Raw genomic sequence first — 27,514 nt, forward strand, 5'->3', positions numbered from 1 at the left:
AGGAAAGGAAAGGAAAGGAAAAGGAAAGGAAAGGAAAGGAAAGGAAAGGAAAGGAAGGAAAGGAAAGGAAAGGAAAAGGAAAGGAAAGGAAAGGAAAGGAAAGGAAAGGAAAGGAAAGGAAAGGAAAGGAAAGAAGGAAAGGAAAGGAAAGGAAAGGAAAGGAAAGGAAAGGAAAGGAAAGGAAAGGAAAGGAAAGGAAAGGAAAGGAAAGGAAAGGAAAGGAAAGGAAAGGAAAGGAAAGGAAAGGAAAGGAAAGGAAAGGAAAGGAAAGGAAAGGAAAGGAAAGGAAAGGAAAGGAAAGGAAAGGAAAGGAAAGGAAAGGAAAGGAAAGGAAAGGAAAGGAAAGGAAAGGAAAGGAAAGGAAAGGAAAGGAAAGGAAAGGAAAGGAAAGGAAAGGAAAGGAAAGGAAAGGAAAGGAAAGGAAAGGAAAGGAAAGGAAAGGAAAGGAAAGGAAAGGAAAGGAAAGGAAAGGAAAGGAAAGGAAAGGAAAGGAAAGGAAAGGAAAGGAAAGGAAAGGAAAGGAAAGGAAAGGAAAGGAAAGGAAAGGAAAGGAAAGGAAAGGAAAGGAAAGGAAAGGAAAGGAAAGGAAAGGAAAGGAAAGGAAAGGAAAGGAAAGAGGAAAGGAAAGGAAAGGAAAGGAAAGGAAAGGAAAGGAAAGGAAAGGAAAGGAAAGGAAAGGAAAGGAAAGGAAAGGAAAGGAAAGGAAAGAGGAAAGGAAAGGAAAAAAGGAAAGGAAAGGAAAGGAAAGGAAAGGAAAGGAAAGGAAAGGAAAGGAAAGGAAAGGAAAGGAAAGGAAAGGAAAGGAAAGGAAAGGAAAGGAAAGGAAAGGAAAAGGATAAATACTTGTATAAATACAAGTCAGCTGCATCAGGGAAAGTGAAAAGCAAACCCAGTCTTCAGTGTTTTGATTTACTGCTAATTTAGACATTTGAGCATAATGTTCTTTGTGATGCTTGCAAACAAACCCCCAGTTGTGCTACCAGCCTCTGCAGCGCTTTCACTGCCCCTGCCGCTCTTCCTGCTTCTCCTTGCTCCTGTATCTCACAGTAACATCAGGGAGCGCTCTGCCTTGGCACCCCGAGCACTGCTGTGGCTCTACTCCAGCACCAGGGATGTGGGGGCAACCTCGGAGGCGTGGGGCTGTAGCCAAGCGGGGCTGTGGTGTGGGATGGCATGGTTTGGTGAAAGCAGGGTAGCTGCAACCCCAATCTGCTTTCCCTTGCGTGGAGGGCAGCATGCTTTGTCCAGGCACAGGGACAGACTGCCGTGTCACTGGCGGCATGTCAGGGGACACCTTCTGGTCCGTGGGGATGTGAGTGAGGGGGGGAGCAAGGTGCGGGAAGGGGGCCGCTGGCACACAGCTAGCCCCCGGAGCCGTTCTGCCCTCTCCGGCCTCATCGCTGCTACAGAAGAGCAGCGGGCAGGACGAGGATCACGCCACAGCCCCATAGGCTCACGCTGACATTTCACGAACCGCAGAGAAAGGACCGAATGCAAAAAACCAAACTGGCTCCAAGTTCTTGATTTTTGCTGTTTTCTCAGGGCCCTTTTGCCAAGCAGCCAGTGCTTTGCGCCAGTTGCTGTTAGAGAAAAGCTTTCTTTTATAGGTAGCGTGAATGGACACTGCCCAGTTTATCTTAAAACAAAGTCCCTTCCCACAGCTCACATGAGCTGGCAGGGGATGAGGGAGAGAGAGAAGGTTGGGCTCTGTTGTTGGTTTTTTTTTTTAGGCTGGACGACGAAGGCGCGTTTGGTGGAGCCTGCATTATCTGTGCGAAAGCACAACAGATGAAATCTATTAATGGATGTAACATGTGGCTGGGTTCAAGCTAGAGTGTCATTTGAATATAGAAGTCAAAGCCAATTTATTGTAACATATTTTTCTTTTCAAAATATTTTAAGAAAGACAAAAAAGTTTGCGCAACAACTTGGCAAGCAGGTCTGTTGAGAGGAGGTATTTTCTATCTTGCAGCTAACATAAGGGCTGAAAAATGTGGCAAAGCCGAGCAGTCCTGGATTCCTTCTGGAACTGAAGGAAAGTGTGCGGGATATAATTGTGAAAGAGCCCAATAAATTTTCAAGGGTGGGTTTGTAACACTGCCTTGGGGGCTGCAGGTGGCTCCAGCAGAAAGTCATGGTTTTTATTTCGTTAAGAGACGTCGAATACTTTTATCTAGCTAGCTATGCACTCGTGCGGCCCCATCTAAAAGCCACAGAATTATTTTAAAATAGAAATAACCATAACAATCACTCTGTTTCTTCCATGCCAGATGGTATAAAGATAAGTTGGATTAGTTTGCAGTATGCATGTTACTGTGTGTGAGGGGGTGCGTTTGTGTGCTGAACGCACTGAGCAAAAGCTAAGGCACAGAAATGAGCTTCCCTGGGGTTTTCAAAGCGATCAGCATCAGTGCCCCGTGGTCTTCAGGGTGTGGGTAGGCTGCACCTTTCCAGGCGGCACCAAGCTGCAGTTGTCATCGGTTCCTGTGCTCTGGGGCAAATGCACTGCTGGCTGTTAGGTTGGACAGAATCCAGCAGTTGGGTTCCTGCAGTGAACCGCACCAAAGCAGGCAGAAAACTGATGTTTCTCATGACTGTCGTGATCGCCCCAGTCTCTGCTGTTTTCTTTGCAGCTGGGCAGCTAAGGAATATGTGACTGTTGAGTGATAGCCAACATAGGATGAATGTTTTTATGGGCTAACACATTTTTGAGTGCGGACCGAGAAAGCTCTTTCCCACATGCAGTGAAGGTCCAAGTACCAAACCCTGGTGGAACAAGTAGACAGAAAACATATTGTGCCAAGAGAAATCACGAGTGAAAGAAAATGAACAGCATATTGTCATGCCAGGTCTGTTTGGATCCTGGATGTTCATGGTCTGGAGTTCCCAAATACTTTCCCCATTGCCTCCTGAGATGAGTTTTTGCCATCCCTTCCTCATGAAGCTGCCCATGGGGAAGAGGAAGCAGATCTAGATCCGTAGCAAAGACTGGAGAGACCCTAAAACCCTCTTCAAAGACCTGTCCAGTTACACGTTTGTTTTACCAAGGAAGCTGACAAGCTCTAAGCCTATTTATTTAACCCTGTGCTAATGGGAGACAATTAGCAATCTCTCAGAGTTTGCTCTTTGAGGGAGGTGAAGGGACAGATGGAAACGGCACCACTCACCCCACCGCGAAGTCACAACTTGTGACTTCTGAGTTTTCTAACAATAGATGTCATTTCTAGCAACGAGTATCTTCCTGCAACGAGGCTCTGAACAACTCTTGCTGCTGCTCGTCAGATAGTAGGAGCCAGCAGATGCAGAGTTTGTTCCCTTGTGGTCAAGCAGACTGCCATGCAGCCCAGTGGAAGTTTCTGGAAAGATCCCCAGGATGGCTCAGTTACTTCTGCTAGCGTTTCCCAAGCTCCTGGTACAACGTTGAGGTTTGCCACTGGAACCACCTGGCAAGTTTTCAAAGTCTTCCACGAGCGATAAAGTTACCCCATCACTTTCTTATTTTGTCGAAGCCTTTGTGTCGGTCACTTGTCCTGAGCGTCTGTGGGCTGTGTCCTGTACTTGAGCAAATTGTATAAAAAGGATTATTTCCTTTTCTTGATGCTTGTTATTATTTTCATCCTTCACAAGCCATTTCTTCTGTTTCAGGATCAACACTCTGTGGTAGGCCAGGGAGCTGGCCCCACTCCAAGCTCCAGTTCTTGCTCAAATCCAAACACTGGAAGTGGTTACATGAACTCATCCCAGCAATCAATGTTGAATCAGCAATTGATGGAAAAGAAACAGGCTCTGCAACGGCAAATGATGGAGCAAAAACAACTCCTTCTACAGCAGCAGATGTTGGCAGAAGCTGTAAGTTTTCCAATCCCTTATTTTATAGAAAAAAAAAAAAAGATTTTCATGGAAACAATAGAAAAGAAAGCTAAGACAGGGAGAAGAAAGCCCACAAGACTTTGAGGTCATTTTAGCAAACCCTAGACCTTCTAGAGTGTGCCTCATATTTTTCAGCACTTTGCTAAGCCCTTTTGAAACCTACTTGGGTTTATATGAAACAACTCAAGTATCTGAGCTACTGTCATTTCATTATAAGAACAGTCTAAGCATATGCTAAATTAAAGGCGTATGAATACTTTATGTGGTTTCCCAAGTAAGGTAAGCTAAGGTGCACTGCGACACCGCTTTGACCACAGAGGAAAGCTGACTTCCAGGCCCTGCAACCTAGGCAGCATGGTATGAAGAGCCTTTGTGTACGCAAAGATTGGGTACATTGATTTTAGTGTTCAAGACAAATTTGTGTGCTTGCCTGGGATCGTCCATGAGTCTTCCTTTCTCCACTTCTCTTTATGCATTTCCAGATATTTGTAACCAGTTCTTCTCTATCCCATGGTATCTGAGAGAGCAATTGGGAGTTCCTTGTCATTTTCTGAGGCATGGAGAATACGTGTGGTCTTGTTAGGAATGATAAATGCTAGAACCCACTAGTTTTGTTCCACTAAAATAGCACTGCCATTGATATCACCCAAACTGAGTCAGCTGAAGGTGCTTCATGACCCATCATCCACGGGCAGTGCAATGGGACATCCCATCTGCCCTAAACTCTATCACATGCCCTGTGCACGCTCGTCTTCACCATTCCTCAGTAGTTCTGCTTGCCAAAGCATGGAGAAGAAAAGTCTTAGAAGAAGAGCAGGGCTTGTCATGTCCTTGGGGCAAGCAGAAAGTAACACTGGTGGCCGGCTGCAACTAGGGAAGGGCTGCAGGGAGGATGCTGGAGAAGGCTGGAGGTGACACTGCCACCTGCTTTGCTTCCCCCAGGCTGCAGTGACAGCAGACCCCCAGCTTATGTAGGACAGCCTACAGAGTAGAGCCTATCATGCTGGCCTGGTATTTTGAATCCAAACTTTCTTTTCTCTATAAAAACATAAGTTCATAAATACTGGCATACTTAATGAATGATGTTGGATAATTAAAGAACACAGAAATGGAAAAACATCCATGGTTTCATGTGTTTTCAAAGCAGAAATTATTCAGGTTTTATAGGTAGTATCTCGTTGTTTACAAATGTATTTCCATTCCAAAAATACAATTTAAAAAGCTTGAGTTTGAGGTTAAGGACTTCATTTGCCCTATAAAGGAAACATTGGTTGGCTTTTTAATTTATGCAGAAAAGAACTGAAGTGTCAAGTCACCTCCGTGCTGCAGTTTTCTGTCAGAATTTTTATCAGAATGAAAATGTAATTGCTCATATAGCTATTTTAAAAAATAAGTAAAAGCTAAAAAAGAAATTTAAATAGCTCTACAGAATGAGATTTTTTGATCAGTTTTCATTTGCTTTTGTGTTATGGACATAGAAATACACACTAAGCCTAGCTGCAGTTTTTGCAGGTATTACAGGGATTTCCTGGAAGTTAACTTGCCTTTCTTCTTTGCAAGGGTTTGGGCCGGCTGCTATGTTGAAACAAGCCCTATAAATCTTAATCAGGCCACTCACTCCCAGAATGTGTTAGGGAAATGCCTAAATACCACAAGAAAGGCTCTTCACTCTGCTTTTTTAAGAGCCCCTGGCAAAAGAGAAAAAAAGATTTTTCACAAGAAAGTCCACTTGTGTGCTGTTTCAGGCACCTGAATAACTCTGATCGGCTTCAGACACCTGCCAGGCTCTTCCACACGGGTGAGCTGGTTTGCTGTTCAGGCAACTCCAAGCTCCTTGAGGCAAATACAGGCGCAGGTTGCACCTGCTGTTGGTTCGCTGGATGCCCTCGGCCTCTGCCCTTGTGGAAATGTCATTTCCCTTCCTGCCCAGGCTGGGACACACCTGGGGGAGAGCATGGGGAGCCTTTGAGATGGCTTCCTCAACAACTTCTTCAGCCCTCCAAGCACAAATCACGGGCCCGGTGGGTTGCAGAGAAGTGGGTGAAGCCTGACCAGTAAGCGTGACGCCAGGAGGCACAGACACACCAGCAATGTGACAAATTTGTGACTGAGGCAGTCAGAGTCACGTTTTCCTGCCATGGTGCCTCATATCACAAAATCAGAATCCCAGAGGTCCCAGAATGGTTCAGGTTGGAAGGGACCTCTGGGGCCATCTGGTCCAACCCCTGCTCAAGCAGGGACACCCAGAGCAGGCTGCCTGGGGCCATGGCCAGGAGGTTTTGAGGGAGGGAGACCCCACAGCCTCTGGGCAGCCTGTGCCAGGGCTCCGTCACCCACACAGCGCAGAAGTGCTGCCTGGTGCTCAGAGGGAACCTCCTGTGTGCCAGTTTGTGCCCATGGCCTCTTGTCCTGGCACTGGGCACCACTGACAAGAGCCCATTCTCTGTGCACCCTCCCTCAGGTGTTTACAGACACTGATGAGATCCCCCTGAGCCTCCTCTTCTCCAGGCTGAACAGCCCCAGATTTCTCTCAGCCTCTCCTCACAGCAGAGGTGCTCCAGGCCCTTCATCATCTCGGTGGCCCTAAATCCCTGTCTCCGTTGTACTGAGGAGCCCAGAGCTGCACACAGTATGCCGGTTGCAGCCTCACCGAGAAGTCCTTGGGCGGTAACACTGCAGACACCAAGTCACAGCGTCAGGGTCCAGGAACAGGGACGGCTTCACCTCATGCTGCTGACTCCAGTGCCCACACTTAGAATCACAGAATGGGTTGAGTTGGAAGGGATCATGACTTGCATTTCAATCTTTCCTTCACCAAACACGTGCCGCTGCAGGCCCAAAATTAAAAATATCCCCTACTACTTGGCTTTTTCAGCTTTCTTTTCTCACTGCCCTTTCCCCAGTGCTTGTACTCCCGGTGTAAGAGGTAAGACAGTGCCGTGTACGTGTATGGGGAAGCACAGGGCAGTGATGAGTGGTATGAACAACAACCAGCCCAGCACAGTCCTTGCTAAACCTTGGCCATGCCTCCTGCCGGCATCTCTGGTGAGGAAAGATATGAGGGATGACAAAGCAATGGATTTTGTTGATTTTTGTAGCAGCTCCTCCAATGTAGGAGGAAGAAAAAGAGGGAGGGATGGGACAAAGCATGTTTAATGGCAAGCTGAAATCCTTGAAATTCTTTTTGCCAGCTGTGCAGCTGGTCAGCCTGGGTGAAATGGGCTGGTGAATATTGACGCAGCCAAGGGGCAGGTGTGGACCTTGCAGGTCTGGTCCTTCCTTGCTCCCCAGCTGCATCCCGGCTGCATGTTTGGGTTAGACCTGGGTGTTTGCTCTGCCTTTGTGCTCTCTGTCTTTCTCTACAAGCAAACCCAGCTGCACAGGCAGGGAGGGAGCCAAGGGGAACCATCAGCCCCTCTGTCTGATAAGTGAGGGGAGCAGGATGGTGCGGATGTGAGAGGACACTTTGTACTGCTGTGCAGGCATGGCCGATGTTCTCAGAGGTTGAGCAGCTCTCTGTGATTTTAAGGAAAGCTAGAACAAGCTCAAACACAAGGCAACCAGCAGAAAGATTTCCATACAGGCTTCCGTGTGTGATGGCATGGGTTTGCAGATGCCGTTGAAATCCTCTCCTGTGGTAAAAGGAAGGAACACTTCAGCTTGTACATACTGAGAAAAGAAAGAGGCAGGTAAAACACAGAGCCAGGAAAACATAAAGAAAAGCAAATTAATGTATTTCTACTTCCATCCTCTAGGAGAAAATCACTCCCCAAGATCAGCTGAACAGACACTTGACACGACCGCCACCCGATTATAAAGACCAAAGAAGGAACGTGGTCAATATGCAACAAGCAAATCAATATCCTGGTAAGTGCCCATTTGCTAAACGAAACTATTTCCTTCCTTCCAGTTGTAGGGCCATCCAGAAGAGCCAGGCATGCACTAATAACAAGGGGTTGATTTTCTAGATATCCACTTAGATCAGTGCAGTGAGCGGTGGCTGCTGCTCCCATGCTGTTTGCCTTACTGCCCCCACCACTGAGATGGATGGGCTGGAGAAGCAGCTGGTGGGTCATTGGGGCTGACATTGCACCTCTCAGGCACAGGGAAGAAGAAGGTGGTGCTCATCCCTTTAGCACTGCCTGGGGCAGATGTGCACCCAGATACTTGATACAGAGGTTTCTTTGTGAATGTGCAGCCTTGCTCCATCCAGATGTTTCACGTACATGGTATATCTTGCTTCAGAGAGTAAGATGAGGAACATGCCTCCCTTCAAATGGTAGATCATGTACAGCACGAGGACCCTTATATTGATGTTTAAGTATTTCCTGTGACACCATCATAGGCAACCAGTGACCATCTGAACTTTTGATCCATTTTTTAAATATGCTATGGTGTGGCCTCAGTGCTGCTCTACAAGCAGCATTTCAACAGCTCAGTCAACCAGCAGGGTGAAAGCCCCTGCTTTCAGCCACGAATGCCCAGGGCAGAAAACTCCCAGCAGCTCAGGAAAAGGGCTTTAGTTTCACCTCCTCAGCTCCTCGGAGAGCCTACTTTGGGAGCACAGGACTGCCTGCTTAGCTTTTCGTGCTGCTCACCTTGCTGGTTAGCTGCAGGCTGCTTGGAGTCCAAAGGCAGATTAAGGAAAAGATGCTGGGAAAAGAGAGCAGGTCTGGGGAATGCAGCAGATGGGATCAAAGGATGTTCTTTATCCTGCAAAGTGACTGTGCATTTAAGTATAAAGGGATCCTTTGGCTTCTAGTGATCTTTGTATACAACACACTGAGGGGAAAAAAGAGGTTTTGGTTAGTTTGTTTTTCCGTAACTGTTGGCTCTGCAAATTCCACAGGGATCTGAGTCATTCCTTCCTACCTGTCCTTTGTAGCAGAACTTTTCCACCTTGTTTTGTTTTCAATGGATTCCCAAGTGCATCTGGCTCCTACGCCACCCCTGCCCAAGCTGCTGGCCACTGCACCAACAGGCCGTGTATGCGTGGAAGGGCTGGGTTGCTCAGGCCACATTCAGTGGCTTTGCTGTTTGCACATCCCAGCAGTGACAAGCTTGTTGCAGTCTGGAAAGTGCTGCTTTCTGACAGGTCTGGGTGTTTCCTGTCTCAGTAAACTTGCACAAGCATCGCTGATGCCAGGTTAACAACCCACGGTGAGGACAATGCCACAGGGGACAGCGAGCCCCATTTGCTGGCTTCATACCTCCTGTGCCATTAAACCAAATGCCTTGACGACACTGGCAGTTTGCTGGGGAATCCTGTGATTTGACATGTTGTTTAAAAGCTCATTCCTGGAATCAGATGATTAACTGAGATTCTTGGCTTTTACTTAAAAAACAATACAGAGAGAAAATGGAAATGACTGCAGCCACATCTGTTAAAGGCTCCAAAATAAGTAGATCTCCATTGTTATGTTGCTCTCCTTCTAAATCTGATGGACTCTTTGCCAGCCTCATGGTATTTGGAGTCACATCTCCTGGGTTTGTGACATGTGGGATTGGCAGCACTTGCCCATTCAAATCTCAAGTCCCCACTGAGTAAGCCCAGGCAGGGGAGCAGCTTTTTGGGCGAGCCTGGGAGAAAGGGCTGTGCTGGGAGCTCGCAGCAGAGCTACCAGACAGGGTGATTAGGAAACTCTTGCATAAGGGAGGAACAGCAGGGAATCTGTTCCCTTTTTCTGGGAATAGCTTTGCTCAGGTCAGGGAAGAAGAAAAAAACAAAGTTAACTAAAATACCGGAGGGGCCTGGAGACACATGGTTAAGCACTTTAGTCCTCTGTGCTTTTCCCAGTAGTGCCGTGTGACAGCAATAAACCCCTGCGATGCTAGCAGGTGGATCGGGCAGTAAAGGAGTTTCGCAGAATCGCCACAGCCCGGGGTGTCCAGCTGCTGTACGCAGCACTGCTGGGGAAGAAACGTCTTCCCATCTGGAAGAAATCTGGACGGAAAATATTTGTGTTAAAAATAAAAAGGATAAAAATAGGAATACAAAGAAAGAGGAAACTTCGTCTTTTGCACAACATGTACAACCCCTGTCCCGGCCACTCGTGCCCTTTAAAGTGCGTGGCATTTGCACCAGGAGTGCGATGGCAGCTCCTGGGGCTGCCCCACGGCTGGCAGGGTCACCCCTAGAGGGCTTCGTCCCAACACCAAGTGAAGTGACCCTCAAACGTGTTGCAGCTGTTTCAGTTCTGCTGCAGGGGGAGGACTGGCTCTCCCCAGACACTGTTCCAGGTCTTTGGGAACACCACTGATTTCTGTGCCACTCCTCCACCTCACTACCAGCCTAAGGAAGCAAAGGATGAGGGCACCGACCCCTATCACCCCTACAAAGAAGTGTGACAGTATTTCAAAGAAACAGAGAGCAATGTACAACCAACTAACAAAGCCAAAGATGAGGCTAATTGTGAGACTAGCTGCTTAGCACTGATTTTCTCCATTTCCAGAGCTCAGTTCAGTCAGGTGGCTCCCCAGCAGCAGCCTAGGACCCAGGTGAGAAGCCAATAGTGGGCTCCTCAGGGCAAATCCTGTCCCAGGGGCTGAGCAGCTCTGGGGCTGAGTTTGGATTTTAGATCAGCAGGGACAATCTCAGTAGGCTATTTATAAATAAGTACCTCCTGCTTGGAGACAGTTTGTGAGCCTGCCTTCCAGAATAAGGTGAGCTTCTCGGTTTAGGTACCTATGTTTATATTGACTTGGAATAAGCAGCTCTGATAGTAAAGTCACACTCAGTGTTAATATTGAATTGGGGGCAATTATTTTCAAGTACTTAAAGAAACAAGGAACCTTTTGCTTCTATTACTAAACAGAAATAGCATACATATAAAAATAATGCAAAAACGGCAGAAATATATGATAATTTTTTCTTCAGTTCCAGTCTGAGGGAACTGAACATCATTATGGTGAAATTTCAACAGGAACAGTATATTAAACAGCTGTTACTAAACATAGACTTTTTAAATATGCATGTACATGATTTGTGTTCAAGAGTTTTGAAAGAGCTGGCTAAGAGGTTCTCCAAATTCTTAATGCCACTTTCTATTTAGTCTTGAAACTCCAAGGAAGAAAGCTAAAGCCACAACAAAAACTAAAAGAGTAAGTAGGTAATTGATACTGTAATGACCTAATGCAGAGCTCAGCAAAAATACTGGGGAGCTAATATAGCATATGTAATAAAGAATTTAGGAAGGGAATATAATTGATGTCAGGCCATATGGGTTTATGTAAAAGACATCTTTTCAAACTAGCATGGTATTTTTTTCAATGAAAGCAAAACTTTGGTTGATAAAGCTAATAGTTGTTCAGGTAGTGTACTTTAAGCATCTGACTTGGTACTGCATATTTTGATTAAAAAAAAAACAAAACAGAATGATATAAAATTAACATGGCACACAAGGAAATGGCTGATAGATGTCCAAATATCACTGCAAACAGGCTGTGTGATTACAGCTGAAAGGACAGGGTCTGAGGTCGTGCTGAACAAGAAAAAAAAAGATTACTTTACATCCATGTTGGAGTTGTGCAAGAGACATTAAATACTGTGGGTAGCTGTGATGTACAGCCTTGAAATCAAAGGCTGAAAACTGGCAAGTTTTGAAAAGAGCTAAGAATGAGTGAAGGACTGAGAAACATGCCACACATTGAGACTGATGTATTTGGAGAATGCTGCAGACAGCCACAATCTTTAAGCACCTGCACAGTAAGAAGGGTTTGGTGATGGACCGAGTGATAAAAACAGTCAGACAGACTAATATGTAATTAGGTTTGATGATGAAGTTGAAGTTAGTCAAATTCAGCCTGGGTTTGTGGTATAAGTAGGATCAAACTAAGACAGTGTCCAACAAAATCGCAACTATCTGCTGTATAGAAAACAGCAAAGCTCCAGCTCTGTGCATAGTTAAACCTCCTCCGTCCCTCCTTTGGAAGATGCTGATGGAATTACTGAAATGTGAAGACAACTTGGTGGCAAGCCCCATTTGTCAGCTTTTCCCACACTTTGGGAACCAGCTCAGCATTTAGCTCATACAGCACCATGTAGCAAAGAATTCCTCAGCTGACCCACATGTTGTGTGAAGAAATACCTCCTTTTGTTTGCCTTGAACTTGACTTCTAGCAGCACTTCTTGTAGGACTTGGTGGTCAAGGAGGCCAAAGACATCCTGGCTTGTATCAGGAATAGTGTAGCCAGCAGGGCCAGGGAGGTGATCGTCCCCCTGTACTCTGCTCTGGTGAGGCTGCACCTCGAGTACTGTGGTCAGATTTGGGCCCCTCACCACAAGAAGGACACCGAGGCCCTGCAGCGTATCCAGAGCAGGGCTGCGAAGCTGGTGAAGGGCGTGAAGCACAAGTCCTGTGAGGAGCGGCTGAGGGAACTGGGGGTGTTTGGTCTGGAGAAGAGGAGGCTCAGGGCAGACCTCATTGCTCTCTGCAACTGCCTGAAAGGAAGGTGTGGGGAGCTGGGGGTCGGCCTCTTCTCACAGGTAACCAGTGATAGGACTAGAGGGAATGGCCTCAAGTTGTGCCAGGGGAGGATTAGGTTGGAAATGAGGAGACATTTCTTCTCAGAAAGAGCAGTCAGGCATTGGGAGGGGTTGCCCAGGGAGGAGGTGACATCACCATCCCTGGGGGTGTTTAAGGAGAGGTTGGACGTGGTGCTTAGGGACATGGTTTAGGGGGTGACATTGGTGGTAGGGCGATGGTTGGACCATATGATCTTGGAGGTCTTTTCCAGCCTTAATGATCCTATGATTATAAAGGAATTGAAGCTGCAAAGCAGGTGTTCATGGGCAGAAGGGGATTCTCCATAGTGTCATCTACATGTTGATCTAGATCTATATCTACATCTAGAAAATGTTTGGTCTTCTTCAACTAGACAGTGAGGCCTGGAATTAATTCAGACCCTTGAAGTGCATAAGCAATCAGCCAAGATGTCACAAATGACTTACTGTAGCCTTAGAATAGATACTACGTAGCTGCAAATCTGCCACAGAAGTGAGCTTGTGTTGTGGTTCGGTGGCTGAAGAGAAAGAAAACCTCTCTTCTTGTGTTTTGCTGGTAGAAGAAGATCCTCCGCTGGGCCAGCACTGGCCACAAAGCATAGATAAGTGGTACTGCCGACTCATAGTTTCCAGCTTGCTGATGCACAAAATATGATGTTTATGTGCAGAAAATGCTTCAGAGCAAAGCATCTCGTTCAAGAAATTCTGAATTTTTAACCTGTTGGTGTTTGAATGACACCATGCATCAATGCACCCACGTTTGTTTTAACACTTCTGTTTTCTCCTTTCCAGGTGGTTCACCAGCTGTGAGCATGAGCTCCAGCATGTCCTTATCAAACCCAATTTCAACACATAGCATCATGCCCCAGAACTCCAGCCTCATGTCCACCCCTGCTGGGACCCGGATGCCTTCTGTCCCTGCCGCTCGGAGTATGGGGTGCTACGGGAACCTTCCCTGCAACCAACCGAGCGCATACAACGTGACTTCAGGAATGAACCAAATGCAGCCACACAGAAACCAAAATCAAGTCCTGCCCAGTCAGAACAACCCCCTGATGTCTCGACAGCAAACCATGACGCAGGGGAACAACGTAGCTACTTTTGGGACTGGGTCGGTGGTCAACTCACAGCAAGTGAGACCCAATTTGAACCACGGAGCTACAGGTATCCCCGTGCAGAGACCAGCCAACGTGATGATCACAGCTACAGCCACTGCTCAGAACTGGGCCCCGCAAGAAGCTGCTGTGAAGCAGCAGGACACACTGAAGCCCACAGGGGTCCGTTTCCCCACGGGCACTCCGTATCCCAACCAGTCTTTGCAACGCAACATGGGCAACCCCCATTTTCCTCAGCGTGCGTTGGCACCTCCTAATCAGTTAACAGCGGGAGTCCAAATGAGGCCTCCCCTAAACCAAATGCACCAGACTCTAAATGGACAATCAGCTGGTTCACTACGAGGTCTAAGCATAAGACCTAACCAGCTCAGAGGACAGACTGTGCCTACCCTGAATCAGCCAGGAACGAGTATGACACCTCCGTCATCTCTGCCGTCTACCAGTTTCACATCTACCAACCAAAACTCTCGGGCTTACCAAGGAGGCGACCACGGTAATGACCTAGCGTTTGACTTTCTGAACCAGCAGGGTGACAGTATAGGGCCTGCGCTCAACAGTGACTCAGACTTTATAGATTCTTTACTGAAAACGGAACCTGGTAACGATGACTGGATGAAAGACATCAACCTTGATGAAATTTTGGGGAACCACTCGTAAGTGACAGTACCGAGGGTGAAACCGATGAAGAAGCAGTAAGGACATTAGCTTTTTCTTTAGATGCCAACAATCTGCTCTATTAATTTACACTCCAATAACTGGGCTGTCCTTTAAAATACCACGTAGGGCGATTGCCCTGGTTGAAGAGTTGCTCAAGGAACAACACTGATGTCTCCCCCGATCAAACGATAATGTAAGTGATATTCATGCCTGCCACAAAGGAGTGAGAACACGTGAAGGGTCTGTTCCCCACGCTGGTGCCCAGTGCATTGCAAACACATCAGTTCGTCTCATGGGTGCTGTGTGGCAAAATGTGTTTAGCTTCCCGTGAGCGCAAGCCCCAGACAGTGGTATGGGCTGTGAGACATCATTTTTGTGAGTGCAAGTAACAGCCCAAGTGGTCCAGAGCTCTTCAGTCACCGTCTTCACAGCCCTTAACTGCCTTGGGACTACTCAGCCCTGACAGGATCAGGCCCCGTGTAAATCTCATTGCGTTGCAAAAAACTGTTTACTGCTACATAGTACAAACTCATATTTGTGTTTCCAATGATTTTGTTTTAAACCCTCTTTGTTTTGTACCACACGAAAGGGTAAGTGGTCCCGTCCAAGGAGAGAAGGAAACTGATCGTGTGACAGACATCAGTGCGTAACTCGGTGTGCTCTAGTTTTTGTTGTCTGCCTTTCTCCAGCACTTGCAGCCGGTACCAGAGGAGGCTGCCCTCCTGTCAGCAGCACAACCATGCGGGGAATTGAGGGAAACATGAGAAGAACGATGCCAAAGCTCAGGAGCCTCGCTTTGCTACCTTGCCCTACCCCAGGAATACTAGTGACTTAATGGACAAATTAAATGAGAAAGGTGCTCGTGATTTGACCCTCAGAGGCTACTTTCCCGGTCCAGCTTAGAGGAGGGCAAATACACACTGCTAAGCCACAGCAGCTATCCTCATTTTCATCTTAACCCATGGCGTGTGTCAGGTAGCTCAGCCCAGTCCTCTTCTATAGAACAGGCTCATCCCTGCAGAAATGCCAGTCCTGCTGTCTGGGGAGAGGCTCACGTTCTGATTGCACAGCGTTTTGGCTCCATCCCACTTTCCATAGCCCTCCTTTTCCATATGGGGGGAGTTGAAAGAGGTCCACCAGTGGCCCAGGTCACCACAGTCTCCTTGAGCACAGCATGCATGTGCCACCCCTCACACACATGACTCAGCCACGTCTATGCTTGTAAATGAAACAGTTTGGGGGAATATTTCTGGGCACTGGCCTACGTCATCTGTTCTGGGTTTTGGGATGGCCCAGATGATGTTGCCTTGACCAATTTCTATGCATCACTAGGGAGTTAACCTGGGCCATGGAGAGTTTGCAGCCACTTTGCCTTGGAAGCTAACAGAGCAGAGTAGTAAGGATATGGGTCGTTCCACACCACTTGACCTCGTTGCTAGACAATAGTCTTGACCGTGTTAGATTTTCTTCTATAGGCTTGTTAGCAAGGACATCAGAAGGAGGTCCTATGTCACTATAATACAGCTCCACCGTGAGTCTGACAGGAGAATTCATAGATGGGAACAGATCTTGCAATTCAAATGAAAATGCTGTTCTTTAAAATGATGTGGTGAGACGTGTTTCACAGCCTCCTCTGGATTAGCTAAAACTAGATGTGGCAAAGGAATACAATGCCTACGTTCACATGCTGCAGCGCCAAGAGGCACCGCTCTACCCCATGCAAGTGCTTTATTCATCCTTGTTAGTGGCAGTGGGATGAGTAGGCTATCTGACAGTAGCCTCTGCACTTAACTGACCTAGTTCTCAAGAGAGGTTTTAATAAGGCTTTTCTAGTCGTTTCGCTTTGTCGTTTCATGTGGGCACAATTTTTTGTGATGCTTCAAGAAGCACGGTCACACGCACAAGCGCCAGCACCTCCGGGAAAGGTGTAACATGGGCATTTAGTTAGACTTGCCAGCTGAGGTGGGCTGGTCCATGATGCTGCTCATTCCCAGACATTTGTTCATAAGAGGGATGAGGAACCATGCTGAAGGGTCCCTTCTGCCCCAGCTAGTGGTGGTTGCACAACCCTGCATTGCACAATGGCTCAGCTGCCCAGAACGCTGCCTTTTCTCCCCAGTTTTGGCTGGAGTGTATGCAGTCCCTTTGATATGCCAGTAAGAATTTTTCCAAGTCTTTAAGCAGCTTTTCAGCTCAGGCCACTGGCAACCCACCTTGGTTTGGGATGATACAGATGCAGTCTAACAAATGAGTCCTCTATAAATTGTGCAAAACTAGGCTGAAATAGTAGCTATGGGAGTTTAACGTGGAAGGAAGATCGGCTCATCTATCTTGTGCACAGGCACACCACCCATGAGCAGTGACTGCCGAATTTCTTGTACGAACAGACAACTGCGATGCTACTAAGGCTGAGGCTGAGTTAGTCTCATCATGAGCAATGAGCACGGTAGGCTGGTAACCTCAGCTACTCTCACATGCCATTAAGAAAACCACCACTGGTTTCTGTACTAAGACCAGATTGTTTTCCAGATCCTCAAATGATGTAAAATAAATTGTTCAGCCGAGGTCCCAAGCCTTCAAGCTGTCGTCCAGTGCTGGTCTCAATGCTGAGCTTCGTCCTGTTGGCCTTATCCTACAGTGGAGAAGGCACTGGGCTGTCAGGGCCATGCCCAGAATCAGGATGTCATTCTGTCTTAGTAAATTCAACAAGGTAGAGGTCATTTGCAGTCCTATAAAGATGTCTGATGCATTTCAAATGTGAGCTTTTGAAAGACACTTGCAACCAAAACTTGAATCTGGTATCATTTCTTCAGAACACCTGTGTCTGAACAGAGTTAGCGTCCTTGTTTCTCTTTCTTTGCAATGGCTAAGTGCACTACCCTTATAGTCTATTTTTCATCATCAACTGGGCACTCTTCGCAGTATTGGGTTGTAAATATAAAGAATTATTTGTTTTGTAAACTTTTGTAAAAAAAAAATCAAAAAAACAAAAAGTAATAATATTTTGGTAGGAATAATAAAATCATATTATTTGGGTTATATTTATACATATGTGAAATAAATATACTATCAAAAGTTGTATTTTATACAAAAAGTCAATGGTTACCTTTTGTATTCTATATACAAAGTTTTGTATGATACGATTGTTTATTTTTATCTGCGGACTTCAACTTTGGATTTTGGGGGAGGGCAGAATGGGATCATGGTTAAATAGCTGGGCCTGACCCCAAGCTCACTGAAACCAATGGAGTCTTTCCATTGCCTTCACAGGGCTTTGAATCAAGCCTTTAAATCAACTTCAGATATATTTGAAATCTGAAGCTCTCTGGAAACCTCAACATGAAAACATTCCAGGTTTCAAATTTTTTTCCCTGAAAAAGGCTTTTATTATTATTATTGTTGATGTTGTTGTTGTAACTCTCGGGAGGCAGGTGGGACCTATGTAACTGTCACGTCCTTGTTGCATGTATGTCTGCTTTATATTTTCCCCATATTATAAACCAGTGTTCGCTATACAGACTGAAAAGAGAAGTTGCTGTACAGAAATGTTTGTGTTTATGCATTTTTACATGTGGCTGTATATACCTCCTAGTACTATGCAGTGACACTTATTTGACTCCATTTATTTTTCACCTAAACATAAATAGTATGTTTTTCAGTAGCTATCAAAACTCTGCCAAGTAAATCAATCAAAATTATCCCAAGTGTCTCTTTTCTTAATGTGAATTTTAAAATTAATGTCTGTTTAGTCAACTGCTCATTCGCCTGGGTAAATTAAAATTACAGTGCTATTTTAGGAGGGGGTGAGGAAAATGTGCATCTGGCAGCTTCTGGGAGTACTCTCTGTCTCTTAGCAAGAGGGCTGGGATTTTTTTTCTACTGACTGGAGCCCTTTCCTTACCAGCACGGGTTAACAAACAACACATGGGTGTTTTTGCTCCTGGAGTATCAGTTGGTGTAGTCTTGCAGCACAGCAGTTTGCATATATGCTCCTAAAGCCCTGCAGTAGCAACGAGCTTGCAAGTATCTATAGACCCAGACCATTCACGTATGACATGATCCGACATTTTAACTGCCCTCTTCAAGCCATTTACCGAGGATGTGAAACCTAGCTTGTGCATCGCCTGAGACACACCTGCAAAACAGCCCCAAGGAAGGGATTTCTCATCCCTGGGGAGGCTTTCCTCACTAGCTGGGCTCCATTTCCAAGCAGATGGAGGTGAGGCAGGAGGCTGCTGGGGAGGGATGCTGGCATTTCCCCTGCGCCCCACAGTGCAGGCTGCCCCCGCTGCCCTGTCCCGCATCTCCTGCGGATCTCTCCTTGCTTCGACACCTCCAGTGCAGGTGGCAGACAGCGAGCAGGGAGCCTGGGCTCCCCTCGCACCCGAGAGTGGGAAAGAGGGCACGGTCTTGCCCATCTGAGAGCAGCCTGGAATAGGTCGGGAGACATGCCCTAAAGGTGCCTCTTTGTCTACCCCAGCTGTAAAGGCAGCCAGAAAACTTCTTCAGACACCTGCCCTGGAGGCACATCTGCTTGGATGAAACCTCCCTAGAGAAAGTAGCAGCGGCAGGACAGACGGAGGGAAGCAGCCTCCTATTTACATGGCTTGGTGCAGGCTGGTTCCTGCCAGCGCTCCGGTGATGCTCACCGGGCAGAGGGCACTGGCACCTCGTCCCTTGTGCCCAGCCATGAATGAGGGCAGGGCCGGTGGGATGGGGGAGCCTCAGGCAGGGCTGCTGCTTGGCTGAAAAAGCTATTTCTACGTTACTAAGCTAAAAAACAGCCAAGGGGGCATCCCAGGCCCTGGAGCATGGTTGTCTGTACCGCCAACCTCTGAAGGTCCCCAGCAGTGCCAAGGTGCAATGACCCAAGCAGGTCCCACATCCACCGCCAGGAACCATTCCCCCTGTGGATGCAGTCTCCCTGCTCTGAGAGATAAGAGGGTGTGATAGCACGGCCACAAGACACCCTGTGCCACGTGGCCTCAGTGCTAGCAAATGTCCCCAGACATATTTTGTGAGCCTGGGCAGATGTGGCCATACAGAGGGGCTGGGGGGCAGGGATGGCAGTGAATATTTCCCCTGCCTGGACATTTACACAACAGTGGGAACCACACCAGGTCTGGGTGTTGACGTTCACATCGCTGTCACGTAGTTACAAGGCTGGATTCGCTTCTTCCTCACCCCCAGGTCCAGCAGTGGCAGAGTCCGGCGGGGGCTCCGGGAGCTGCGTGGCTCATGGCCGAGTGGCTCCACTGGCGTTCGACTGCAGCCCTCGCTCCCCAGACGCGGCGTGCATTCCTCTGCATGGCTTGAGACAACAAAGATGCACTATCTGCATGTTTTGGAGGGCTGCCTGCGATGTTTTTCCTCTGGCTGACTGGTCTGCCTTGTTCTGCGGACACAGTAACTCTTTTATTCTACGTGTCCGTGAGCATCAGGCAAATCCGGTGGTACTGCTCAGCTTTTGGGTGAAATGCTGAGTGTAGGGGCATCCGCGAAGCTCGTGCTAAAGTTAGCAAAAGCTATCCCTCGGTATGAATTTGACTTGAAGGAAAAAGTTCCTGGTGACAGCGGTCAATGAACAGCACGTAAGGGCAGTTATGTTGGCGTGACATGGTGAAAATAAAACCAGGGAATCCATTCAGATTGCCTTTTGTGCTGACCTGGTCTCTAAATACAACAGGGAAGTTCAACTCCAAATGTAAAACTACTCCAACAGCTAATCTTCTGCTAAATTAGTGCCCGAAGCACCCTAAGCTCAGGCTATGAGTTGACTGAGAAATCCTTATCAGGAATTATTATGTTATTGTTTGAGGATCTGGTTTGGGAAGCTCCTTCTCGCAGGAGTAGCCCATAGGACTCATTCCACGCGCTGATCTCATGACAAATGACTGGGCACACAAGGGAGTCAGGTCAATATATGAATGTCGTTCATATATGAATGTAATTTCCATCAACGAAAAGCATCTTTCTCTAGGGAAGGCATACTTGAGCAAGTTGGCTGCATCTCTTTAACTTTATTTTAGAAGGAATTTGATAAATTTTCCAGGAGTGCAGTTTTTAAGAAGAGAAATGTGTCCAAACGCACCTGGCACATTATTCTGATTCATCAAACTTCCCAGTAAATTTAAGGTAAATTGTGAGGAATGTCTAAGAACAAACGCATTGGACCAAACATCCCTTTATGAATCTGCATATGAACCTTGCCAAGGATGGTCTATTGCTTTTTTGAGTTCCTTTTGCTCAAAAGGACAATGATTTTTTTCCATGTTTTACACTATAATCTGCTAGCTTCTTATATACGGATACCAATAGATCATCAACCTTCTTGTAGAAAACGACTGGAGTGTTTCGAGAGGGTTACAAGGAGAAACTTTTAAATGCTGGAAAAGAAGCAAAATGGTTAAAAAAAAAAAAAAAAAAGGAAAAAAAAGCCATCCCAGAGAACATTTCATCACTTTCTCAACATTGAATATAGCCTTTCTGCAAGTGACTAGAGCACACAAAACAGTACAAAACCCCAGAAATCTCCTTTTGTTATACCACTTTTAAAAGCCTCGACACTGGCCTGTTTTGGTTTTCTTTTTCATTTTTCTTTTCATCTTTTTTTTTAATGAAACTGTGTCCTTTTCATACACTTTGCTGTGCCCCCTAAACCTCTCGCTATTAGATCAGACCTAGCTTGCAGTAAGCGAGAGCAAGCAGTAAAGACAAAACTCCTGACAGTCACCACCACCACGACACAGCATAGCCGTGCATTTGGACGGAAGATTAGCTCCAGAAATGCTACTTTTTATTAAGCTAGCCAAGCTTTCATCAGGCAATGCCTAAAGACCGGGACTAAATGTCTTCCTGAGTCCTCACAGGAAGGCAGTAAAACCATGGAAAACAAGCAGGAAGTTTTCACGTCGAGGAAGAAACGGAAAAGAATCAGTGAAGGCAGTTTTGTGGGGTTGAAGTCAATGAATACTCACAAATTCACACAAACATCATGCTCCAATCCTGTAGCACAGTTATTTGAACCCCTCTCTGCTTCCATATCATAAAAACACCGCAGGAGGCCTGAGAGACATTTGTCCCGATGGTCTTGCCTGCTCCATCAGTCTTTTTCTTGGGGGATGACGTTAAGGAAATCTTCCATTTGAGCCCCCTTCCTGTAGAGAAGGGTTTTTATTCTCTGCTTGCCCCTTTGTGCTAAAGTTACCAAGGCACGCTGGCTAATCGCTGGAATGATCAGAAGGTCATCAGGATACCCCAAATCCAGCCCTGAGCATGTCTAAGTTGACGTCTTTGTTCGCTTCACGAGACCAAACCGGAGGAGTTTGTGTGCGGATTAGGTATCTGCAATTCAATCCAGATGATCGCTTTCTTATGGAAAACCTTCCCTCTCCGTACCACCCAGAAAGACAGCCACCGTGGGACGAAGCATCATGGGCTTCTGTTCCGCCCCAGTAGAGGCTGCAGGCTTTAAAGGCTGAGCTAGAAGAAGACGTACAGCTGCGAAAGGGGGCAGGCTTACAAACGTGTGAGCGCCATGTGCTTGTAAGGGTATTTAAAGGATTAGGGGAGAATTAAATGTTTGTCTGTCTTTGTTGTTCAGCACAGCTTCAAGGCTGGAAGACGGTACTAAAGGAGATATTTCCCCTTTTACGATACAGGAAGGGCACTCCCGAAACAATATGGAAAATGCAGGAGTGATCTAATAGATTTGTACACAAACACGCTGGATGATTCTGATCGGACGGGGGAAGAACACACTATTCAGCAGCATAAAATGGTGATATAAGTTAATAATTTAAAAACCAGTGATTAAGTGACACTTACTCACAAAGTGACACTTGCCGTGGCCAACCCTAGGAGCAGTTCTCTTGCGTAGGATGGGGTGGGCAGCTGGGGGTGGTCGCCAGCTCAGCTGCTGCTGATAAATCTGCCTTCCATCGGGAATCAGAGCTCTTAAATCCCAACACAGTGAACAGGCGCCACCACTGCTTTCTCTGCAACCTTTTAGGAAAAAGAAAAGAAAAAATTAGATATGTTTCTCGGACAGAAACATAGGTGGTGAGGCTTGCAGGTCAGCACCTGCTGTTAAGGATTCAAGTAAATTCAGTGCCTCAGCTTGCAAAGGGAGGGATGGAGAGTGTCTAAAGGAGAACAGACATCTTTCTCAGGTAGGTTATGACATCAAATCAGATTTTTACTGAACTGAGAAACTTGCAGCTCTGGGAATAGGGCTAAAATGGTCTTAAGATACCATGGCATGTTCCCGATCCCGAGCTATTCTGCATAGATTTGGCCACTTTGGGGACCTGGGATAAATCGTGGCACCCAGACGACAGGAATTGCCCTCTGGACACCATGGCTTGGCCGGGGACAGCCCCATGCTGCGGCTGCTCCTTGTGCTGGGCCTTTGTCTCCTCCATCATCTTCTGAAAATACCAGGGCCAGTGCTTCTGAAAGAACCTTTAGAAGGCAGACCAACGACTGTTTTCTGCATGAGAGGACATCTCTTCCAGCTGAATTTGGGGCTTTTATGGATTCTTTTTCACTGCTCTTATTCTTTTATTCATTATAGAAAGAGCGGAGCAAAGGTGGGAAGCTCGCTCATTATATCTTTCCCCTCTCCTGCTCCAGCCTATCTGTCTGAAAGGTGTTACCACTGAAATGGTTATTTTGAACTAGTAGCAGTTGATATTATTCTTGGGGAATAAAGGAAAATTCTCTGCAACAGCAAATATTCATTCTGAGAAAAGGCAGGCCAGATTCCCTAAGCTGCCCATCACCGAGATGTGTTATTTGTGGCTTCACAGGCCCAACAGTGAAGAAAATACCTTTTTTCATCTTCACTGCAGCCACAGGATAAGTTAAAAATGTGTTAGGTTTTGTGTTCGGTTTAATCAGAGTGGGAATGTGCTCTATAGAATATTATCCAAGCATTTTTACAACAGGCGCTGAACTAGTGGATATTCAGGTGATTGAGCAAGATATTCACACAGCCAAAGGCTTTAAATCTTGTCCATGAAGAAATGCCTGAGTGGAACAAGGGCATTTCTCTCTTCCTTCTTTTTCTTTCTAAACCTGAATGAACCTCCCTTACAGGGGACACTGGTTCACCCTACATTAAGGTTACTTAATGCTTTCCTTTTCAAAGGATTCTCATGAGCTTTTCTCTAGGAAGGGATCACACCTCCGTTCTTTGGAAGCAGGTATTTGATATCTGGTGTGGGCAATGCCCTCGGGGCAAAGGAGTATCTTCACCCTGGGAAGTTCCCCTCTGCTTCAGCTGAGACATTTAATGCTAAACCTCTGTTCTTTCACTTTTCTCAATTTCCTCACGCTGGAAAAATAAAAAATAAAAAAAAAATCTGGCAATGTGCCCGAGCAACTGAAGCATCTGAGGGAGCTGTGAGGCACGCCGGCAGTTCATGCTCAGGCTCATTCTGGATTCCTCCTGGTTTCAGGCGCTGCCAACCCCACAAGCACCTCTGCTCTCTGCTGTTGCTTTCGTAGCAGCGCTGGCCAAAGCAAATGTGTCCCAGCCAAAGCATCAGACTCCGAGCTGTCTCCGCTCACGAACCATCAGAGCTCGTCCGTCAGCACGCTGAGGATGGGCTGAACCCGTTGGCAGAGCAGCAGCAGGTATTGCCTGCAGACACTGCCGAGCCGCAGGAGCAACCGCAGCTGGCAGTCGGAGAGCTGTGCTTCGTGTCACAGCCCGGCCACGGCACCCCGAGGCCCCACGGATGGACCAAGGGAACAGGGCAGGGACTGGAATTGATGAGAAATGTTGCCTTAGGCTTCTTTCTTCTCCCTCCCCAGTGGTGCCACCAGATCCAGCACTAAAACTGACTTCTCATCCTTCCCCTTCCCCATTGGGGGCCAGGAGCTGCCCAGCTCTCAGGGCTGAGAAGTGAGGGCCATCATCTTCCTCTCATCGGCTCCCCAGCAGCAGCACACATCCCTCCCGGTCTCCCAGGCAAAGTGCCGGGACACAAGGCCCTGGTCTTTCAAGGGCAGCAAAGAGGACACTGGATTGTACTCCTCATCGTCATCCTTTGAACCAAAAAGATACAGTGAGCATTTTCAAACATCCCAGACCCCAAACCCACGGACATACACAAAGAGATGAGGTGTCAGGACCGTCAGTCTATGAGCTACAGTGCTGCACGCGTGGGGCCACTCACTGCAGACGATAGTAAGGTGGCTCATTACACCCACGTAGATAATTGATGCCTAGTTTTGGCCTTCAGAAATTACAGGAACTTGTGTGTCAGCACTGCTTTAGTGCCTTGCTCTTCGGCGTTTAAGCGGTTGACATCCCAATGCTGGAATACGGCCAGAAATGGCATATTTGGAGTTGCTTGTGAAACCTGAATTCAGCCGATGCTTATGTGCAGCCACTAAAACAAATTTTAGTTACACAGCCCCGTCGTGCTTTTCTTCCTTTTGAATCTTCACTAAATCCAGAGCACAGATGGGATGTCTGCATGGCACCCATTCAGGTTATATGGGGAAATTAAAGCCAAGCACTTCCTAACTTTTGGTACGCATGGCATCGTAGCCTAAATGTTTCTTTCATGCTTTCATTTGTTGAATGCAACACAGATTTGACTACAAAACAAGTGGCAAGATAGGCACAGGCTGGCTGCTACCCAACTCAGCCCTGTCTTTAGCAAATGAAACAACACACGACAAGGCCAATTAAGAACACCCTACGCCGGTCAGCGTTTCCTGTGCTAATAGGAACAGTCTGAGACTGCTTGTAGGCTACCGCACACTCATTTTTATTTTGGGGGATGCTCCAGACCAGCTGCTACAAATGGTGACCGACCAGGCAGGTATTTTCGTGGCAGGAAAGGACGGGTATGCTGTGCACATCTGGAGGCACTGGGGTGTTTGACAAGGCACAGCTCGGCGGCACTGTGCCAGAGGATGGGTAGGGTGCAGGGACCTGGAGCAGACCCATCCCTGGCTCGCCCAGTGGTGATTCTGAAAAGGCAACGTGTTTGTCACGAAGGCAGTAGGTTGAAGCGGTCTCTCCACCCCAGTCAGTAAGCTCACAGTTAAGCAGTGTGATTAATCCCGGCTCCAGCACTTCGGTTTTTAGCTCGTGCTCTTATTTGTCAGCACTGACAGCGCTGTGATCTGCCATCTCCAAATGCAGCACCACTGGAAATGGAAATAAGCCATTTCCCTTGCTGCATCCAGCGGCATAGCGTGCCCTCGCTACCTTCCTGAAGGTTTTCCACAGCTCGCCGAGCGCAGAGAGGTTAGCAACACAGAGCAGATATTCGAACGCCTCTCGAATACTTCACTTTTATTGCACTCGCTGTTAAGCCTGCAACTTGCCAGCCCTTTCATCACCAGAGCTGCACACCCTATTGCTTCTAAAAGAAAGCCGGGCAACTGTACGAGCCTTCCACGTGGAAATCTGAGTCATCAAGTTAAATAAAAGGAATTAATTCCTACTTCATTTTATATTCTAGACGCATCCTTCTTGCTTTTAATATCATTTCCAGATCTTGCCATCATCATTTCACTGTTTTATTAAAACAATAACACAAATGCACATTTTCCTTAATAGGAAGAGAAACGTGAATGAGATAAAATCAAGAATTCTTAACCATTTCCCTAATTGTAGCTATTAAATACACCAGTTGTAGATTAAGATCTCACTTTGAGAAATCTGTGCACTCATACACAACCTGGAGACAGTACTACTTCAGGTAATGCAGACATAAAATTACCGGTATTTAAAATGAATGCCTGAAAATTGGTGTATCGGGATTATCAAATAGATTAAAGATTTGTGATCCAAGAGGTACAGAGACTCTCGCCCTGCATATAAACACCTCTTACTGTTAATCTTAACGGGAATGCTCTCTGCAGATGCTGTGATCTCAGAAAATCACTCTCCTAATGGTTGATAATATTAAAAAAAGTGTTGCCTAAACGTCCTTCTGTCCTGCCTGATCACCCTACAAGTTCTGGAAATGCACTTATTTCCAGCAGTGGTGGTTTAACAAGTGCCAGAACTTTCAAATTTAACTCCTGTGAGTTATTCTTACTTAGCCTTTGCCAGACTGGAGACCATTACACAGATGGCAAGGAGCTGCTGAAGTGTTGCAGCCCAAACCTGTAGACAGCCAGACAGCTGCTGTGATGTATTTAGTCCTCCAGGAAGAAAGCTACAATGCCACTTTATTCAAAGTGACATTAAAAATTGATCTCCTAAAAGGACATTGTGTTTCGCAGCGTGTAATGGAGGTCCCATCCCGAGAGCCCCCGGAAAGCAGCACGCAGCTGGTGAGACAGCCTCCTGCTCTCCAGAACGGGGTGTCTGCACCTCCAGGCTCCAGTCTGCGACAGCGCTGAAGCACCTCCCTCGCCAGCCTCGGCCTGGACTGCCGTTGCTTAGCCATAAGCAAATGCACGCTGCGCTATGCTGCAATAAATCAGTGTCTGCAGATGCCATTAAAAATTAAAAGCATAAGGCAGTTGAAAGGCGGGTGAAGTGCCTGGCTCCAGGCAGCGGTCCGTACACACCGAGCACACGTTGGAATGGGTCCTGGCACAGTCATTAGCCCGTCTGATGTGTGATGGCTCGCTGCTCCCTGCTAGCTGGTGGGGGGGGGTGAGGGCGAGAGACCGCTCCCCAGGCAGAGCAGCAAGTGGGATAAATACTCCGCCTGTCAGCGGCGCTCGGAAAACAGGCAGCAAGATATCGCATGCAGGAGTAGGCTCCTGCACAGATCTCCGCATCTGTAGCACCCTGGATATGTGCACAACTACATAAAAAAGGCATCAAGTGACAAAAAAAATAATAAGAAGAATGTGTCAGAGGCCCACTGGTCATTAGCTTCTGCTTCTATCAGGCGTGTGGGCTGCAAGGCAAAAGCACGCTCTGGGTGTCACCGCAGCCGGTGTATCACACCACGGGTGAAGCAGGGTAACCACTCCGATCAGGATAACCTCAAGAACAGTAACCCTGGAGACATGGTGACAACTGAAGCGTGGCCATAAGTCCCTCTCTGGGTTTTGACGAGATTCCAGCTTTGACGGCACAGGCACCGTGCATCAGCTGGACCGAATTTGTGCCCCATGACCATCTTGTAACAGATGTTCTTGCAACCGCAAGCGGCTCTAACTCCAGATCGCAGCCACAGCATGTTGTTCTTCATCAGCCTCTCTGTGTGTGCCAAAGCTCTCGCTGTTTCTGACCTCATACTCTATCAGCTGATGGGGCTCGACAAAAGGAACACATGCCACCTCCAACGTGCTTTGGTGATCATACATCACAGTGGGATCCAGCCAGAGACAATCTGCCCTTCCCAAGGCACTGAGAATCTTTTATCAGCTGCCCACTGCC

At 47.0% G+C, this 27,514-nt stretch overlaps 1 protein-coding gene across 1 annotated transcript in view; it reads left to right on the plus strand.

The window, feature by feature from the left end:
• MAML2 (mastermind like transcriptional coactivator 2) overlaps window positions 1-17,843 on the plus strand; it is a 214,112-nt gene extending 196,269 nt beyond the window's left edge. Inside the window, exons 3-5 of the mRNA XM_066989856.1 lie at window positions 3,646-3,849; window positions 7,626-7,737; window positions 13,166-17,843. Of these exons, the coding sequence (XP_066845957.1) occupies window positions 3,646-3,849; window positions 7,626-7,737; window positions 13,166-14,145 (1,296 nt within the window). The 3' untranslated portion in view covers window positions 14,146-17,843. The remainder of the gene's footprint in view (window positions 1-3,645; window positions 3,850-7,625; window positions 7,738-13,165) is intronic.
• The last annotated feature ends 9,671 nt before the right edge of the window (window positions 17,844-27,514 follow it).

Source organism: Anser cygnoides, chromosome 1 (assembly GCF_040182565.1).
Source record: "Anser cygnoides isolate HZ-2024a breed goose chromosome 1, Taihu_goose_T2T_genome, whole genome shotgun sequence".
Classification (NCBI taxonomy): Eukaryota; Metazoa; Chordata; class Aves; order Anseriformes; family Anatidae; genus Anser; species Anser cygnoides.